At 34.3% G+C, this 17,769-nt stretch overlaps 5 protein-coding genes across 9 annotated transcripts; 3 read left to right on the top strand and 2 right to left on the bottom strand.

The window, feature by feature from the left end:
* Positions 1–4,887: 4,887 nt before the first annotated feature.
* LOC124442219 (NAD-dependent protein deacetylase sirtuin-2-like) lies at positions 4,888–11,083 on the bottom strand. Of its 4 annotated transcripts, none has more exons than XM_046992704.1 (13): positions 10,705–11,083; positions 10,520–10,636; positions 9,852–9,986; positions 9,614–9,762; positions 9,473–9,529; positions 9,334–9,402; positions 9,054–9,177; positions 8,918–8,983; positions 8,699–8,754; positions 8,070–8,254; positions 7,914–7,980; positions 7,657–7,762; positions 4,888–4,912 (listed from the first exon to the last, which is right to left on the bottom strand). In XM_046992704.1, exons 1-12 carry the CDS (start codon positions 10,901–10,903, stop codon positions 7,670–7,672), a joined length of 1,317 nt encoding a protein of 438 aa, XP_046848660.1. In that variant the 5' UTR covers positions 10,904–11,083; the 3' UTR covers positions 4,888–4,912; positions 7,657–7,669. The 4 variants fall into 4 exon arrangements, with proteins under 4 accessions (XP_046848660.1, XP_046848662.1, XP_046848661.1 ...); XM_046992706.1 differs by lacking the exon at positions 4,888–4,912 and adding an exon at positions 5,003–5,021; XM_046992705.1 differs by lacking the exon at positions 4,888–4,912 and adding an exon at positions 6,428–6,877.
* Positions 6,641–7,508, top strand: LOC124442220 (calmodulin-like protein 12). Its single transcript, XM_046992709.1, has 2 exons — positions 6,641–6,921; positions 7,079–7,508. Exons 1-2 carry the CDS (start codon positions 6,641–6,643, stop codon positions 7,290–7,292), a joined length of 495 nt encoding a protein of 164 aa, XP_046848665.1. The 3' UTR covers positions 7,293–7,508.
* A 1,417-nt stretch (positions 11,084–12,500) lies between the features above and the next one.
* On the top strand, positions 12,501–14,024 carry LOC124442583. Of its 2 annotated transcripts, none has more exons than XM_046993072.1 (4): positions 12,501–12,602; positions 12,814–12,913; positions 12,993–13,292; positions 13,662–14,024. In XM_046993072.1, the coding sequence occupies exons 2-4, from the start codon at positions 12,845–12,847 to the stop codon at positions 13,746–13,748; spliced, it is 456 nt and encodes a 151-aa protein (XP_046849028.1). In that variant the 5' UTR covers positions 12,501–12,602; positions 12,814–12,844; the 3' UTR covers positions 13,749–14,024. The 2 variants fall into 2 exon arrangements, with proteins under 2 accessions (XP_046849028.1, XP_046849027.1); XM_046993071.1 differs by having other exon boundaries at positions 12,504–12,605.
* LOC124442584 (39S ribosomal protein L49, mitochondrial-like) lies at positions 13,805–14,822 on the bottom strand. The gene is made up of 4 exons (XM_046993073.1): positions 14,730–14,822; positions 14,484–14,565; positions 14,275–14,402; positions 13,805–14,153 (listed from the first exon to the last, which is right to left on the bottom strand). The coding sequence occupies exons 1-4, from the start codon at positions 14,814–14,816 to the stop codon at positions 14,019–14,021; spliced, it is 432 nt and encodes a 143-aa protein (XP_046849029.1). The 5' UTR covers positions 14,817–14,822; the 3' UTR covers positions 13,805–14,018.
* Positions 14,823–14,883: 61 nt separating this feature from the next.
* On the top strand, positions 14,884–16,390 carry LOC124441834 (AP-4 complex subunit sigma-1-like). Its single transcript, XM_046992303.1, has 5 exons — positions 14,884–15,083; positions 15,169–15,255; positions 15,350–15,418; positions 15,507–15,518; positions 15,926–16,390. Exons 1-5 carry the CDS (start codon positions 14,946–14,948, stop codon positions 16,049–16,051), a joined length of 432 nt encoding a protein of 143 aa, XP_046848259.1. The 5' UTR covers positions 14,884–14,945; the 3' UTR covers positions 16,052–16,390.
* Positions 16,391–17,769: the final 1,379 nt, after the last annotated feature.

The following is a 17,769-nucleotide window of genomic DNA, read 5'->3' as shown; positions in this document are numbered from 1 at the left end:
ATGCGGTTACTCCACCCTATTGTAAAGAAAAATGACCAGAGAAACAGTTTTATGAAAAACAGAGAAGGGCATGTAAGGTTCGTTTAGAACCGCATATGTTTATGGTCGTAGACTGAATCAAGTGACTGAAAAGATAAAAATTACCACACCGACTAAAGATATCAGAAGTCTTGACATGCAGCAAATTGGTTGATCTAAACATCATTCATTTAATTTGCGATCCAAGTGCCATCGGCCTTACTCCTTCACAAATTCGACACTGCTGACACTCTCCTTTATCTCAAATCTGTCACCTTTCACAAAAATAATAAGTAATCCTTCAATGCGCTTATAGATAAAAAAATTCTTTAGAGAATAGAATCTTTTGATTTTTCAGCGTTTTAAAGTTGTTATGAAAAGTAACGAAACATGATGTTGTAGATTAGAACCTATGACACGATAATGAATTTAGAAAGTATACTTTAATTTTGTCCAAACATTCATTGAGTCTTGCAGTCATATCTTGCTAGGTTAAGGTTAGGAGATGGTTTAAGGGCGTTAAGGTTAACGTCACCAACCAACATCTTAATGCCCAAAATCATAATATCAAATGATTTACGTAATATCACAGAAAAATGATCAATAGTTATTTGCAATTTACGTATACTAATGAAGGGAGAGCATGGTTCTTTTGTTTGGCAACAATAGGTTTTGTTTTTAAAAATTAGTTTAGATACCAAAAATGAATGTTAAAACATATTATGACATGCTTAACACCATGCATAAAGATACTACTCACTTCAAGTTTTCTCACATATAAACCACGAGGCGTCATGGAAAGTAGATATCGTTCACATGAGATGGAACAAGACTATACAGATAGGTGACAGGTATAAAGATTTGTGATTGTGCAAAGCAAAATTAAGATGCTGCCTTCAACTGTTATCGATGTAAAGTTACCGAAAGACGTCTCATTTGATTGCAGATATATTTGAACGTGTTGAAGAAAGACCGCCAACATCAGTGAAGGCAGCAGAACAAGAATTGGAAAATATTTTGTATGACTTTGAACAAACATTTTGAAAACATGGAAAAATACAGCTCCAAATACGTTCATAGGACTGAAGTAGCTACAAGAAAAGAAAGGAGAAGATTGATTGTAGCCGATAATTTGGGCATAATCCGATCAACAGCAAGAGACAGCTAGAAATTAAAAATGTAAGTGACTACACTGACGATTATTTGCTTCTTGAATCTCTATTATTAATATGCTTTAACCATGATGTTAAGCCTTTGATCGTTCGGAAGTTCAGAACTCAATTGACTATAGTTATTCGTGCAATGTAGGTGAATGTTCTACCATTTCGAAAGTCAAACAGAAAATATATTATAATTTGCTCATTCTATATATATCTGTTTCATATTTTTTTAGATGGTAGATCCCACATGGATGGAGTTGTTAAAGTCCCTTTACCACCTCTGTCATTCACTTCGATCACTCTTACTAGTTTGTCATTACTCATGTGTCATGGTGATTCATGGCCAAGAATGTTTATTTGTAGTTTGGATTCTTTGTTGATGTCAGTTGTTTGTGCATATAATGATGATGGGCCCCATTGTTATATGAGCCCACCTAAAGGTGGTCAGCTGATACTCATAGAAGATCAACTCTGCATTAAGCATTCTTTGAGTGATGATATAACTGTATTGAAGTGATCCCTTTCCTTCGTTTGAAGTTACCCAAAGAGTACATGGTTGATGAACTTGAAGTAGGAAATTGTATACACATATTAAATGGACATCGCATAACGGCATCTGTACGTATGAACATTATGGAATGATTGGACTTTGAAAACGGACGATAATCTACGAAGATGGAAAACAAGCAAGTGGAAAAACACGATCCAAGTCTTGTGGTTTGTAAGTTGAGTAGATAAGTGTTAAAGGATATGAGTAACTGCATGAGATAGTTAGCTAAAAAAGGATCCTGATGGTCTATTTTCATGATTTGAGCCTGAATCATGAAAACACATAAAATTTCAAAAAGATGTCACTTGCCGTGAGAAAATAGCTGGCTTTCACTCGCTACTTTTTACTAATTTTATTCAACGTTTATAAAAAAATTCCAATGCTGCAAGTAGGGTTCATTAATTTTCGAAGATAAAAATGTTGAAATAAATTTTAACGATATATGCGTAAAATGACGAGACCGACCAAGTCGCCTGTATCAAACTGACCAGGACAACGCTTAGAAATCAGGTATTAAAGTTTTGTTCTTTTCAATATATTTAAGTGGTACTCACTAGAAAATCAATTTTAGCATTATAGCATATCTTTGAGTGATAATATATAACGAGGGAGTATTTGAAATGTTCCCTTTCCAAATCGTTTGAAATTTATCCCAAAGACGTCATTTTAACACGCAAGAAGACTTGAAAGTATACAAAGTTATATAAACAGGAAAATGTATTCAAGATCGGGAGTCTTCGATACGCATCTTTCATGGAATTCATGATTCGACGAATCTAATGAAATTTTTCATTTGGATAATTTGAATGGGATGAAATGCTACGAAGCAGTCGGAAGAACAAGGACATGTGCAAGATCAAACATGTCTGGTAAGATGTATTTTGTTAATCTTCGTCTGGTTAGTATGATAACTTTATGAAACATAAATTTGGATATTAAAGTAACATTGTTCATCTTGTTGTCTATGCTGAAATTAATTGGAAATGAATCAGTTCGAAGTCATGAAAAATTTTGATCATGAAGTTTCCTGAAAATTTGTTCTTCACTTAAAAGACCAAATCATCGCAAAGATGGTCACTTTTTCTTTGTGCTTGTTGCGTCTTTAAGCCTCGTCATTGGAAAACGCTTCATTGAGAACAAATCATAATCATTTCGAAGATTAAATCAACAAATTTAAAAATTTTTAAAGAATATGTAATGAAATACTTCTATCAGACGTAAACTGCAATCTTCGTGTTGAAATGTTAAAAATTGAGTTATACAACCTTTATATCTCTATTTGTATATAGTGTTATATTGTAAACAGCCGCGAGTTAAGAATATGACGTCACAAGCACCTTCCTTCTTGAAAATTCAAAAGGCGCATTTTAATGGCTCTTAAAGTACAAGTTTTATCGCTAGTAACTCGAGCAGCATTAAATAATTGCGCTAAAATTTAAGAGTTTTTTTACACTATTAATCAACGGTAGGCAAAATTTTCGTTTTAGTACCACTTTAAGTTTGGTTTGTGTTCATTCATTATGCTGACATTTTTAACATGTTTTTTATAGAGTAGCTATGTCTGCAGGCCTATTGACTGGACAATGAATGAAGACCAAGTCAGACAGAAGCACCAAGACACAAGCGTCTTTATTGAAAGATTCAGATTTTAATTATGCATAATGTTCACCATTATAGCACATTTTCAAATTCAACCGTCAAAAATTTCCGTAAAACTAAGTTTTCACAATTGTTAAATATTTTGACAAAACACATGAATGAATGAAAGCCAGCTATTAACGAAGGTTTTAATGACGCATTATCGAAATTTTGAATCGAATGAAGTTTTGTAAACATCAAAATTGATATTTATGCAAGTCATGACGTCACTTTCGTCATTCTATTTTTCATTGTTATTGGCAGGTGAATGGTCAGGTCGTACGTACTGAATAATTTTTTCATATGATTTATACATGGCTGCTATTCGTTTTCGTTTTTGTCTATTAATAAAATTTTTGTTAACACACTGCGCTCTTTCTACCAAAGTTTGCGTTTCTTTTTGTTCCAGCACAAAATATTTGCTGTGTCAATTGGTTAGCCAGCTTATTTAATGTCGCTCTGTAAATTTAAATTTTTTATACGACAGTAATGCACGATCTGACTACGCTGCATGTTAAAGTAGATCATCGGGATCATTCGGAAAAAAAAACAAAAATATAAAACATTTTAAAACTCCAAAAATTTGAGGAAAATTTTTCTAAATTTTTGATCTTTTCTTTTATCGGAGGGTTTTTTACCGGATCCTCCGGTTTTCCCTCCCATTTCGTTTTGTTTCGGAAAAAAAACAGTGTCCACATTTGGGGCCAAGGAAGTCATTTGTCATAACATTATTTATTGTAGCTTTCATGAAATTTCACGTTTCTTTCTCATTTCTTGGCCTTTGGGTGAATCTCCCAAAACACTGCGTTTATTAAAAACTGATTTCCATTCAGTGAAAATTGTTGCGAAATCGACTTTTGGCGATCACTTCCTTTTGAATCGTGCGCAGCAATGTGTCGAGGTGGTCGAGAGCTTACAATTGAAAAAAAATTGATCTCAAAAAGTCGATCGCGCGACAATTTGCACTGGATGGAAATCGGCCTTAAATACAACGGCATACATTAAAAAATTGGTACGCATTGCATACATGTTGGTAGCCTGCAAGTATAAAAAGTTACTGAACGAAGTAGATTTAATCAACATAGTTAAAATAAAGTTATATATTTAATTAGTATTATTTACTTCAAACTTTTCAAGATTTGAAAATGCTCTTTAGTTATATGACCAAGTAATTTCCTAACCCTGGAATCCAATACTACCAAGTAATTACAACTGCCGGAATCTTATACTACCGTCGTTGAAGATCGAAGGGGCAGAATTCCACAATATCTGAAACATTTTTTTCCTTATGATGAAAAAAGCCTACGCGGAAGAAAGTTGACAAAATGCTTAATGCATCTCCGCAAAATGATAACGAGCACGTAACTTTAGACCACTTGACCTAATTCATTAAATCTCTTGGAAGAAACGTCATGGCATTCCTTCAGTTCGTTATTGGAGCCAGTGTGGTTCTGCCAGAAAAGAAGTCGAAGATCACGTTCACCGACGGTTTAGCCTGTCGACCTGTTGCGCATACTTGTGGTCCTTTACTTGAAGTTCCAAGCACCTATCAGTGATACAATGAATTAGTTGAAGAGTTTTCATCCATTCTTACGAGAAAAGTTCATGGACGTTTGACGTTGTCTAGTGGGGACGTCAAAGTCATATCTTCACATCTAAATATAGTATGACATGCCAATATTGTATTTGTTGTTTGTGGTGAAATTTATAATATACTGTTGATTGATTCATTAATTGTATTATGTAGAAACTATAAATACCTGCTTTAGTTTAGCATTCAGTCTGCGTTGTTTTTTTGTAACAACCATGTAGGATTTTTTCATTACTTCCTTGATAGTATGTAACTAATGCAACGTATAAGAGTGCTTGTGGTTTTGTTTTGATAATTCTTACTAAAGTAATATTGTATTGCTTCTTCGATCTTGAGAATGTAAGCTCAGAATATTAAACCGCTAGCAATTGTGATGTAAACTCTGTACTTATTGTTTCGTCATTGTTAAAGTAAGCAGAATATGGACTGGCGTTAATGTATCTCGATTTGTGTTCGTGTACTTCTATTTGTCTTCGCTAAGTTCGCTTACTTCCATTTATGTTCGTGTACTTCTATTTGTGTTCGTGTACTTCTATTTGTGTTCGTGTACTTATATTTACGTTCGTGTACTTATATTTACGTTCGTGTACTTCGGTTTGTGTTCATGTACTTCTGTTTGTGGTCTTAGTGTACTTCTATTTGCGTTCGTGTATTTCTATGTACTGTGTGTTCAGTTACTTCTATTTGTGTTTACTTCTATTTGTACTTCTATTTGTGTTCGTGTACTTCTATTTGTGTTCGTGTACTTATATTTATTCGTGTACTTCATTTGTGTTCATGTATTGTTCAGTGTACTTCTATTTATTCGTGTATTTCTATGTTTACTGCCATTTGTGTTCAGTTCAGTTACTTCTATTTGCATTCGTTTACTTCTATTTGTTCTTACTTCTATTTGTATTCGTTTACTTCTATTTGTGTTCGTGTACTTCTATTAGTGTTCAGTTCAGTTACTTCTATTTGTCTTCGCTTACTTCTATTTATGTTTGTTTACTTCTATTTGTGTTCATGTAATTCTATGTGCGTTCGTGTGCTTCTGTTTGTGTTCATTTATTTTTGTTTGTGGTCTTAGTGTACTTCTATTTGCGTTCGTGTATTTCCATTTGTCCTCGTGTACTGCTATTAGTGTTCAGTTCAGTTACTTCTATTTGTATTCGTGTTCGTATACTTCTTTTAGTGTTCGTTTACTTCTGTTTGTGTTCGTGTGCTTCTATTTGTGATCTTAGTGTACTTCTATTTGTGTTCGTTTACTTCTATTTGTGTTCGTAAACTGACCAAAACTCTCTTTCTCTTTCTCTCTTTGAAACAATTTAAATATGCAAAGAAAACCTTCATGCATCGTAGTTTACCACCCATTACCAATTGTTTTCTAACTTACATTATTTCTGCTTCTCATATTCTCGTCGAATCTTACATTGGGTATTTGTCTTAAATTGACACTAAATTAACATATTCTTTAGAAAGTTAATACTATTTTGAATTTCGATTTTCTATTTTTCAACAACTCTCAGTCCGCTCGTTCATATATTACATCGGTACGTTTAAATAGTGGTCCTTGTCTTCATATTATCATACAGCACTCGCAGCTTGCTTCCGTTGCATTTGCAAAGCAGACGCAGTAAGATAAGGAACGCTTTATTTATCTCATTTTATTGCTAGTATCTAAGTAAATTTCCAGGTAAGTCAATGGCCGCGCCGATGAACGTTTCAGCAAGTTACTTCGACAAAAGCGTTCCAAACGTAGTTCTTCGGAGTTTGTTTATGAAGTATGACGTTGACGGTAGTGGAGTATTAAATCGTCAAGAACTACAAACATTGTTTGAAGGCGATCTTGGTTTCACACATGAACAAGCAGAAGCTTATAGTATGATGTTGGATAAAGATGGAAATCAGGCTGTCAGCTTTGAGGAGTTAAGTCACTGGCTGGCAAGTGGAGAGAAATTTAAAAATATTAATGACAAATGCAGGTACACCAGACTGTTATCCAACTGTCAAAATATGTGTTCATTTGTGTTTGATATCAATGACAGAAGTAATGACCTAAGATGTTCGTTGTTTTATCAATGAGTTTGATACTGTAAATTTTTATGATATCCACACAAACTCAAATTGAGCATCTTTTAGGTTTCACAGGTTGAAGAAAGCTGTTGAACTATTTAAAAAATTTGATGCTGACGGTAATGGGGCAATTGAAAAAGATGAGTTCACCAATCTCATGATCGCCATTAATTGTCCAAGAAATAAAATCCCTGAGGCATTAAAATCATTGGATAGCGATGGAGATGGAAAAATATCATTCCCTGAGTTTCTTAACTGGCTCAACTGGTTGCCAAATTAATTGACATTTCAAGAGGAATTCAACCCATGTTAAAATAGAACGTCAGTATTTAGTAACGTAAATCAAGGAACATCACCCACGTATTGTAATGCAAACGATGTAGCAGATCCTGCAGAATAATTCACCCAATATTTTTCATGATTATTTGTGTTATCTACAACTCAATCTTTTTGTATAAATTACAATTCATTTCATTGCAGTGTATTCAAATTCAAATCCATCATTGTTGATTTTGCTGCTATTGTTATTTTGTCAGTGTTAATATTGAATTATGCAAGTAAATTAAAATGTGAAAGTACAAAGAATAGAAACATATATGTTGGTGAATGGTGCAGTGGAGATGCATGTAACTATGTTGGTTTACCTTTTATCCCTCATTATACTTTCACTGCATCTTTTTGGTGTGGCTTGCCACCAGATTTTTCATCAATCATTTTATGTTCTTTGACCATTAGCTGTTCAAGCTCATCCTTAAATAAAAAAACTGTACTCAAACATCAACATTTTAACATGAGTCAATTAGTTCTTACATCACTGCAATGTTGACTCATTTGTGATAAATGAGCATTCTATATATTCCTTTGATGATTCCCCTTAGTCTGTTTTCATTATTTTACATACTTTCCATCCAAGTAAGTCAGCCAATGCCAGACAGCCATCATCACAGGAACCTAGCCATGCCACATCTCTATAATGTTTTGCAATTAATTTGTCATTAAAAACATTATTATAGTAAAATTTTAAAGAGGAAACGCCAACAATAATTGGTTTCTTTACCTGTAATTTTTTGGGCTGTCAAAGTCGAGTCCTTTGCCAGAAAAAAAAGAAAAACGTTGTCCACTTTTCTCACGGTTAATCAAAAGACGTGGTGTGGTGTCTGGCACATGATCAGGAATAGATGCAAAGGGTTGTACAGTTAGTGATGTACCCATAATTATCAAAAGATCACACCTCTTCATGTCCTGGTTAGAAAGGAAATATCACATGTACAAGGATGTATCACTTAGACATGGTCAGATTAGACAGGGAGGATTACCTTGCCATGTCTATATTAGAAAGGGCAATCACATGAACATGTCCAGGTGAGAAAGGCACCTAGCCATGGCCTAGTTGGACAAGGAAGATCACCTAGACATAGCCTTGTTAAACAGGAGAATCACCTAGACATGTCCAAGTTAGAAAGAAACTCAAAAACATGACAATAATAGCAGGGATGAATGGGGTGGCTGGGTCTAGTTTGAAGGAGGTGTCAGTTGGTATAAAATTGAAGGTATTTGTGGGTATTAGAATGTTGTTACGTAGCACAAATTGCAATAAGTATAGTCAAAACAAATGGTGCAAGCAAATCGGCCTACTATCTTATTAAACCCAATCACAAGATGCATGACAAAAATATATTAGAATACCTTAGATAGACATGCTGAGAATTTATCAGGAAGATTTTCACCAAAAAACACAATATCTATAGAATACAACAACTTTGTGTGAGTTAACAAAAAACATAACAAATCAATAGCAGTAAATACATCTGCAATTGACAACAACATCAATACAACGTGATATATGTCACAATCTAACAGATATAAAAAAATCATTGCATGTTCATTCATTAATTACAACAGTACCAGGTTTCACAATACCACTGCAACTGTCTTTAACACAAGATGGAACTTTGTCATCAAATATCTCTTCTAAAAGACAAGAAATTTTTCATTTACATGTCTGCGCAACAAGCTTGAAATCTGAAACTTTGCTACCAACTTTTTATCCACTGCTGAGAATAGGCCTTTCTGCAATGTAAACAATGGGCTTCATGGAATGTACCATGAGCTTCAACAAGCTTCTCTCCTGGAATTCCGGCAACCCTCTCCAATGTATCAATATTCTAAACCAACATGCAAAATTATCCTGATAAAATTTTTAAGTAGGATGAAGTAAAATCCTACCAACATCCTGAAGGATTATGCACAGATTTTCAACAGGGAGCAATTAAACAAACCAGAAATTACTCCAAAAGCTTTGTCATTCAACATCAACACACCTGTGTATAATGTCGAAGAAGCAGTCCTTTTTCATACAGTAAGCGAATAAAGTAATGTGACATGGTTGGCTAAAAGGATTCGTGGTCTTGTCAGCATAAACCATTTTTTCCAACAATCATATCCATAACTAAAAATTACCTTGAATGTTCCAGGATAGAGTTCCTTGGCAAGTTTAAAAAAAGGCTCTGGACTTTCCTAAGAATAAATACCAAAAGTAAAAAAACAATGTGTCAGAGTTTACCGAAAAAAAATGAGAAATGAAGACAAGTTCATGTTTACCTTGAAAAACTCTAGCTCAAATATAGCCTCAGGATAAGGTAGTTTGTACTGTTGAAGATTGTCATATAGACCACTTCCTGGTGACCTGAAGTCAGGTATCCCTGCTGCTGTAGAAATGCCTGCACCGGACATTGTTATGATGTTTTTACCTAAGGAAGGAAAGAATAGTAATAAAGTTGATGACACAGTTAGACACCACCATTAATCATACATTTCTAGTCACCACAATTAATCATACATTTCTCAGTCTTTATGTAGTTTGCAATGCCCTCAAATGAAACACTATCCAAGACTTGCTCATGATCGGACTCTTGCTCTTCATTTGTGCAAATCCCCAATCGAGCGAGCATAGCTCTAAGAAAGTCTGGACTATCTAAAGCAAAGTGAAGCATGGAAAGTAAAATAAGAATTCAGAATATTTGAAACAGTTATAAAGAAACTAAAGAATAGATGAAATATAATATTGGAAGAGAGAACAAGGTATATGGGCTTTAAAACAGTGAGATTTGAAACATGGAGAATTGAATTCTATAAGAAGTCTAAAAAATAATAATAGTATCAAAATTGATGACATTCTCCAAACTCATCTCTTCCAATGCAACTTATCTTACATTAATTTACTGTCTTAGCAAAATAGATCCTTACAATTGTGAAGAAACATAATTATCATGCTTAGTCACCAGCTTTTGACCATGCACAAACTAATATTTGAAGCTGTGGTAGAAGGATATACTCAAATTGCTTTAAACTTGTCACCATGTAGATGCAATATCATTACATTGCACACCATATTTCATGTGACATGTGGATCATTTTCAATTAAATGGTCATTTTTTGGTAAAAAACTTCCTCCTCTGCGCTGACTTTCCTCAACAAAATAATACTGCATTTGAGATAATCAGATACCATCACTCTCATTTGCATCATCAGATTTATCAGTTGCTGTAGCCGTTTCTTCTTCCGTGTTCTTCGTTTCTTCTTCCGTGTTCTTCGTTTCTTCTTCCGTGTTCTTCGTCCCTTTAACTGTAAAAATTTCACCTTAGCCATCCAGACTATAAAAATTTCTCAAAATTATTGCTCATTAATAATACCATTATTCTTTTCCACCGACATTACTTTCGGAAGAAAAAGTCCAGCAAGCTGAAACTCTAAAAATATATACTTCTGTTTAACTTGGAACCATTGATTGGAATCCGCGATTGGAACACGGAAATTACAGTACAATAGATAAATAACGTACAGTTTGTCTAACAGCTGATGAAAAAACTGGTAACTAATATAATACGTCATTTCTTCAAGTTTTCAAGGATAAGAAAAATCTATGAAAAGCAACGAGAGTTCTATTGGGCAACTTCATACACACGAGTTGACTGATATGTATATAAAAATCTGTACTGAATCTTGCCGCCGGTGTACAAGATTTTGATTTTGGTTCATAATTACACAACTTTGAGTGAGACGGTTATTCGGCGAAAAATAGAGACATCCATTGATAGCTAGTGAGTTCCTTAGCATCATCAAATTGCAGGTAGTCAATGCTTCTTTTTTTGTAGTTTGTCTGATTTCCGCGAAAGGTTTACCTGTCCAAAGCTCCCTAGGAGAGTTAAAAATCTACCGTTTGGCAAAATTGTACCGAATTATAAAGCAAAACTTAAAAAAAACATGAACCAATTAGAAATTGTACCACAATTCTCTAGTCTCTTCTTTCGTAAGGAAATTTAACCAGCGAAAAGCCTTGTTGAAGATTGCAAACTCTTTAAAAAAACCCCATTCAAATATTCCCCACCCGCCAGTCTAACTTTTCTTAAAAGCTAGCTCAGTAAAGTAAAAATAGACGCTAAAATTCATGATGTGCCAAGAAAGAAGCCATAAATCCCGTCGCGGAATATCCAAGCTGGAGGTCTGCACTTACATATCTTTTTCCCAAGAGTCTGACTCCCAACATCAAGCTGTCCAAAGTTTTCAGCTAGAAACCAAGCGACAGACGCTCTTTTACAAGATTGGTCTCAGAGCCGGAACAATGCTTGCCAGCTCTTCTTCCTAATCACGGATTCTATGGCCAAGCCATGCATGTGTCAGGAATGACGCTAATCCTATCACGAACGAATATTTGGTCAACACAACAACTGTGTCAATCAAGAAAAGTTTGAAATAATATAGGTTTGCTATTTCTGAAACCAATTAATTAATTTTTTTTAGTTTAATCTTTATGTAGAATGTTGATCTTCAAAACGTAACCTAATGTCTTGGTTGTCTCGGACTTGGAGACTGTCGCACACTGATGCTCAAAATGTTTTAATTAAGTTAAGTTGGTGTTGTTTAATATCCCAAGATTACGCTCGACGTCCGTGCTTTCTAGGATGGTCATCTCATAAGCTTAAATTTTTCTGCATTTAACGAAGAATTCACGTTGATCTGTATTTTCTCGAAATAGGACAAGTCATTTACTAGGACAGTGGAAGAGTTTTCAAAATCCTCTTATCATAAGCAAATATGCTAATCCTTGAGTTACTCACGGCGATGGAGAGATGATTTTCCGGTGTTAACCAAAAATAACCACTGGCGAAGAATTGATCCCTGTGCCACTCCTAATGTCACTTGCAGTGGCCTTGACGTCGCTTCAAGAACGGTCGTTTCCAGGTGTCAATTTTTTAGGTAGAAATAAAACCATTTGATAACACTAAATACTTCCTTCAAACCAAAATTTACGATGACGACGCAATAAACCAGGTTTAAAGTTTTCTTGGGACAGACAAAATATTTTCTATCCAGTGACGTACCAGAGCGAGATTTTAGTGCTGCATCATGAACGGAATTATTCTTGCCCCAAATGCAGGTCATATTGCCCTAAAAAGCAGGCGATTCTCGGGCGAAGCACTGGACTGGAGCGAGCTTTTGCGACATTCCGATTGTGAGAATTGTTTACCTTTATGAGCGGAATTCTTTGTAAAACTATTTGCTATTGGAAAAGCCAGCCAAACGACAAGAAGAAGTACGTACATTGAAATATTTTAGTTATATTTAAACTCAGAAGGTAGTACTCTGAGTTAAATTCTAAATGATTCATTGGTCAGTACATATTTTATATCTTGATTGAGAATGGAATTTACCATCGAATTCTTACATGTAATGTGTTTAATATCTTTCGTATTGTAAGAAATCGATAAAATATCAGTACGAGTTATTGGCTTGTATTTTAGAAGAAATACACGAAAGTTTTAAAATCCAGTTATGGTTGACGCTCGTCGTTGGCTCCAGTATTTCATCAGTTTGGAAGGTCTGATAAAGATCGCCGAGTTTGTAAGTTTTGGCAAGAAATTCATTAATGAATTACATCAGCAAAAGTTAAAATTTTACATTTAAAATTTTTTCAATCTAGATTTTTTCTCTGGTGGCCTTCATTCTGATCCTGAACTTTGACAACTGGGGTGTTTTTTCCCGTTATGGCTTTTACATTATCGTCACGGGATTATCTTGGACGTCCTTACTAATCATCCTTTTTCTCCATTTGCTTGGAATTTGTGCTGGTCAAGTTTATGGCAGATGGCAACGTGAATACTCTCTGTTTGTCTTCATGTTGAGTTACTCTCTTTCATTCTTCTTTTTGTTCTTTTTTGGCTCGGCACTTCTTGCACAATGGGCATATGACTTGGCAGATGGTTTTCTTATTCTTTCAGTGGTTTGTGAATTATTTTATATGAACATGAAGTATAAAAGGATGTATACTTTGAAGAAAAGTCCATCTTGAACTCAATGTTTAAAAAACAGAGACAAGATTACTTTAAAAGAGTTCTTTTTCTAATTCATTCCATATGCATCATCAGTGGCTAAGTTTATATGAATGACGATAATATTTCAACTTTAGTCTTTGCAAGGAATTGAAAATAGAACAATTTAAAAATTGTCTTGTCTTTCCTTTCTCAATTATTGAGTTCAAGATGGACCTTTTCATAAGAATTAGTATCCTTCTCTACTTCATAAAATTCTTGGTTAGTAGTGGATATTGCTGTTTTAATATTACAAATGTAAACTCAATTATTTTGTTTAGATCCTCGGATTTGTACTGGTCATCTTGTTCTTCATTGACTGTATCATCTATTACAAACGTGTTCGCCTTATTCGGTGGAGGAAGTAACATGGAAACCAAAACGTACAGGCACATCATACACATGAACATTATGACCCAAGAACTTTTTTTTTGTGTATAATTCTTGAAATTTACTTACCTTGTATATTTGCTTCTCAAGAATGTTTACATTAGCTATTATTTTAGGCATGATACAATTTGTGGATATATTAGGATTTCAAGTACCTAGATGAGTAGTTTCTAACATCGTAACTAAACCTTGACATGTGCTATTGAGAATAACATACTATTATGATATCAATAAATGTTGGTAATTCTCTAAAATCCTAGTTCTTTCAATAATCTCACAATGTCTTCCTTATGATAACCTTTGACTTTCACCTGACTTGTAAGTTCATTTTTTTGAAAATGTAAATGGTTACCAAGATGCTTCTTGAGAACATTAACCATTTCCTATCAATAATAGAAAAACTTGGTAAAATTGGGTAACACCATAGGTACTAAAGCAAAAAATTTGAAGTCTTTCTCATGCATAACAGACACACTAAGAATAAATATCAGAGATGTTACTCACATCCAAACTTCCTGAAATATTCCTAATTACTGTAAGTACCAAACTCCCTCCACGTTTCTTATCAATATAAACTGGAAGATTGTTGGTCTTTGATCGTCGAACTTGAAATGGCAGGGATGGCACAGGATCTAATAAGATGTAGTATAATTATTGAAAAAATTTAGAAATGTTTATCTGACAAACACTAAATTTAATTTTCACGTGCATACATTGTGGAGATACCCAGCCACTTGGGGATTTTGATATTTCTTCAATTCTTGCAGCCTTAACTTTGTCCAATGAAAAATCACTCTGTAAGTTTTAGAAAGCATTGATACTTAGCATGTCAAAATAACTGTTGACAAACAACCTAGACTACCTGTGCTGGCCTATACTGCCATTGACAACGACAAAGTTTCTATTCTACAGACTACGGTGAGAAAAGGCAAACGTATAAATAAATAAATTCAACATACTTTTAGCGTTCTCACTCTGAATAGTGAACAATGCTTCCGAGTAAAATATTTAAAACCTCTCCAAAAGATTGTCTGTTGGGCCAACATATTGAAGAAAAGATATTGTTTTTATATGAAGTATTGCGTTTAGAAGTACAACTAACACGCAGGCGTCAAAATAGCTTACTACATTTATTAAAAACAATATTTTAAAAATTTAAAAGAAAGCTTCCAAAAATGTTTAAATACTTTTTGATATTAACAAAAGACGGTCGTACACGTTTTGCAAGATATTATATTGACATTAAGAGAGAAGAAAAAGTCTTAATCGAAGCGGAAATTGGACGAAAATGTCTACAACGTGGAGTAGATCAGGTTGACACTTGACACTTGATTGACAAAACCCCGTTAAGTTGTTATGATTGACTTTTCTCAATTTTGGGCCAAAAATTATTTATAGTGCACTTTCATGGAGTACAAAGATCATAAAATAGTCTACAGAAGATACGCTTCTCTTTATTTTGTAGCGGGGGTGGACGAAGATGAGGTATAATAAGCAAAAGTTCCTGATTTCCATTTGCCTAAATTGTCCAATGATATTCTAAGTTCGAAGATAATTAATAAAAAAGCCTTTCTTTCAGAATGATTTGTCTATTTATGAATTCATCCAAAATATAGTTGAAGTTCTCAACAGCTATTTTAAGAATGTTGTAAGTAAATAGCTCGAGAGTCGAGAATGTTCGATGTTTGTTCTTTCGAAAGGCTCAAAAACTAAATTATTTCTCATTTATTTTGCAGACAGAAATGCATGTATCTTTTACTCAAAGGTCTTTATTATTCTTTTTCTGTTTATCATATTTTGTGAAAATTTTGTTCAACCTGTCAAGAATACAATTTGTGTAGCCATCCTTCAAGTTAGATCATGGTCAAGGGCACACATTCTTGTTTAAGGGAGTTCTGAAACCAACTTTTCTATTGTTCATGTTTGATAAATTAGCTCACATTTTAGCAGAACCTATTTTTTCGTCCCTCTGCAATACACCCTAATATGCAACCCAATTCAGTTATGTAAATTTTAGAACATCCTCATCATTCCTTTATTTAGAAATTTATTGTGAAAAGTGAAAAAGTTTGTATAGCATTATAAATTATTAGTTTACCACTGCTAATATTTGATGTTTGTCTTTTATGTCAGAAGTTTTCCTTCACTCCAATAGATATTGGGTAATCTTGACAGGGTGTATATGATCCTGGATGAGATGATTATGAATGGGGACATTGTTGAACCCAGGAAGAAATATGTTCTTGCCACAATGAAACTCATCGATGAAAAATCGAGATAGACACGCATTTGTAAGGTTAAGGTTATGCAACTTATTACGACGAATGTTCATTCTTATTATCAATGTAGGAGACATGAGCGACAACCACATCAATATAAAGCGCGGATGCTTGAATGCCATAGATCGGCGTTGTCGTGCAATCTAATTAGCATATAATGCGCGCGCTTCAATTAGCAGACTTGTTCTCTAGAGGGGGCTATACAAGCACGGCGTCTATCGAAGGAATAGGAGAATAACAGTTAAATAAACTTTGTCTCTATTATTAATTAATGACTTGACGCTGTAATCCGCCTATTAAGAAGAGGCTAGTTATCAGATTAAACGGTCTTCGCTGATTGACGTTCTGATGTCAATTTTTTTTGATAAACTTTACTCTAATTGTACAGTTGCTCACTGCGACACATTCTGTTAAAATTCGTAGCTTACGTGCCATGAAAATCATATCGTGACATTATTTTTGTTTGTTTCAAAACCACATGATATCAAGTTTGTGGACATCATTGATAATGTGGGGCTCCCAGCGAAAACATCATCTTAACCACTTGCATCTCTCATTATGAAGTAATTGGTAATTATCCAAACCATTTGGCCTTTGGCATCGCTTGCTTCCATGACAAAACAACAAACAAACAATTTGTTTTTCTTATCAGCATTTTTCCATAAATAAGACAATAAATGCGTCTCTTCAGTGTACAAAATAAGACGTTAAAATGTGTGGCAATGCGGCCAGCCGATGAAAACCGGGGCGTTATGAGCTGTGGTTGCATTTGCTAAAAACATTATTTGAACACCCACGCGTTGTCCTTCTGTTTGTCAGACTTTGCGGTTGACGGGGTATTTTTATAAATAATTTGTGGCGTTTGAAAAAAAACAAAACACGCTGTTAACTGGGACGATTTTTGTTTAAAACGGTAAATTGACTAGCAGTAGGAGTCGTCTAACATCGAAAATTTCATCAAACGAGTTTGTGTTGAAGATTTTCATTTTTTATTCATTGAGAGTAATGGGACCAATGGGACACGTCTGACATGCGAGTCTCTAAGAGACTGGGAATGAGGTCGTATGACACCTGCTATTTACACTTATGGGCACTTGACAGAGGCTAGTGAACTATTTCTAAAGGAATTAAACATTCAAATTTTCCTCGAGTGAGCCGTACTCGAGAACAGCAAAAATACACCATGACTCATGAAGGCCTCTCTGAGATAGCAAATCGATGATTTGCTGCGTGCGTCTAGGACACCGGAACAAATATTAACTACATGTTCATTTTATGTAATGAATGACATTTTTTTTCATAAGTAAAAAATTCCAATGATGTGTGGTTCAAAGTGAAGAAACTTGATTCAAATAACTTGCGCAATACAAATATTACAATTTTAACGGTTTCTTATATTACTGACAGCTTTGTGATATTTTTCTCAGTAACTTTGTGTCCAGGTTGTCCGTAAGACTCAAAAACACTTCAATGCCAGAGGAAATAACTGTCAGAAAATGTGGTGAATGTGGTTGTCATATCTATATTTATACATTATGTGCATTTTGGTAGCAAACTTCTATGAATTAGTAATTCCGTAATTGAGTAATTGGGGCAAGTTGCCATAAAATTAGGTTTCAAACTTGTTATAATATTCATTGGTTTGGCGATTTTCAATTTTCACGACATACAAAGTATCGCGATGTTAGGGCTTGGTCATGCAAAGAATTAAGGTTTGGTC

The sequence above is a fragment of the Xenia sp. Carnegie-2017 genome, unplaced genomic scaffold (genome assembly GCF_021976095.1).
Source record: "Xenia sp. Carnegie-2017 unplaced genomic scaffold, XeniaSp_v1 HiC_scaffold_20, whole genome shotgun sequence".
In the NCBI taxonomy this organism is placed as follows: domain Eukaryota; kingdom Metazoa; phylum Cnidaria; class Anthozoa; order Malacalcyonacea; family Xeniidae; genus Xenia; species Xenia sp. Carnegie-2017.
The sequence above is the reverse complement of the archived record's forward strand: the minus strand, read 5'-3'. Positions and strand labels throughout refer to the sequence as shown.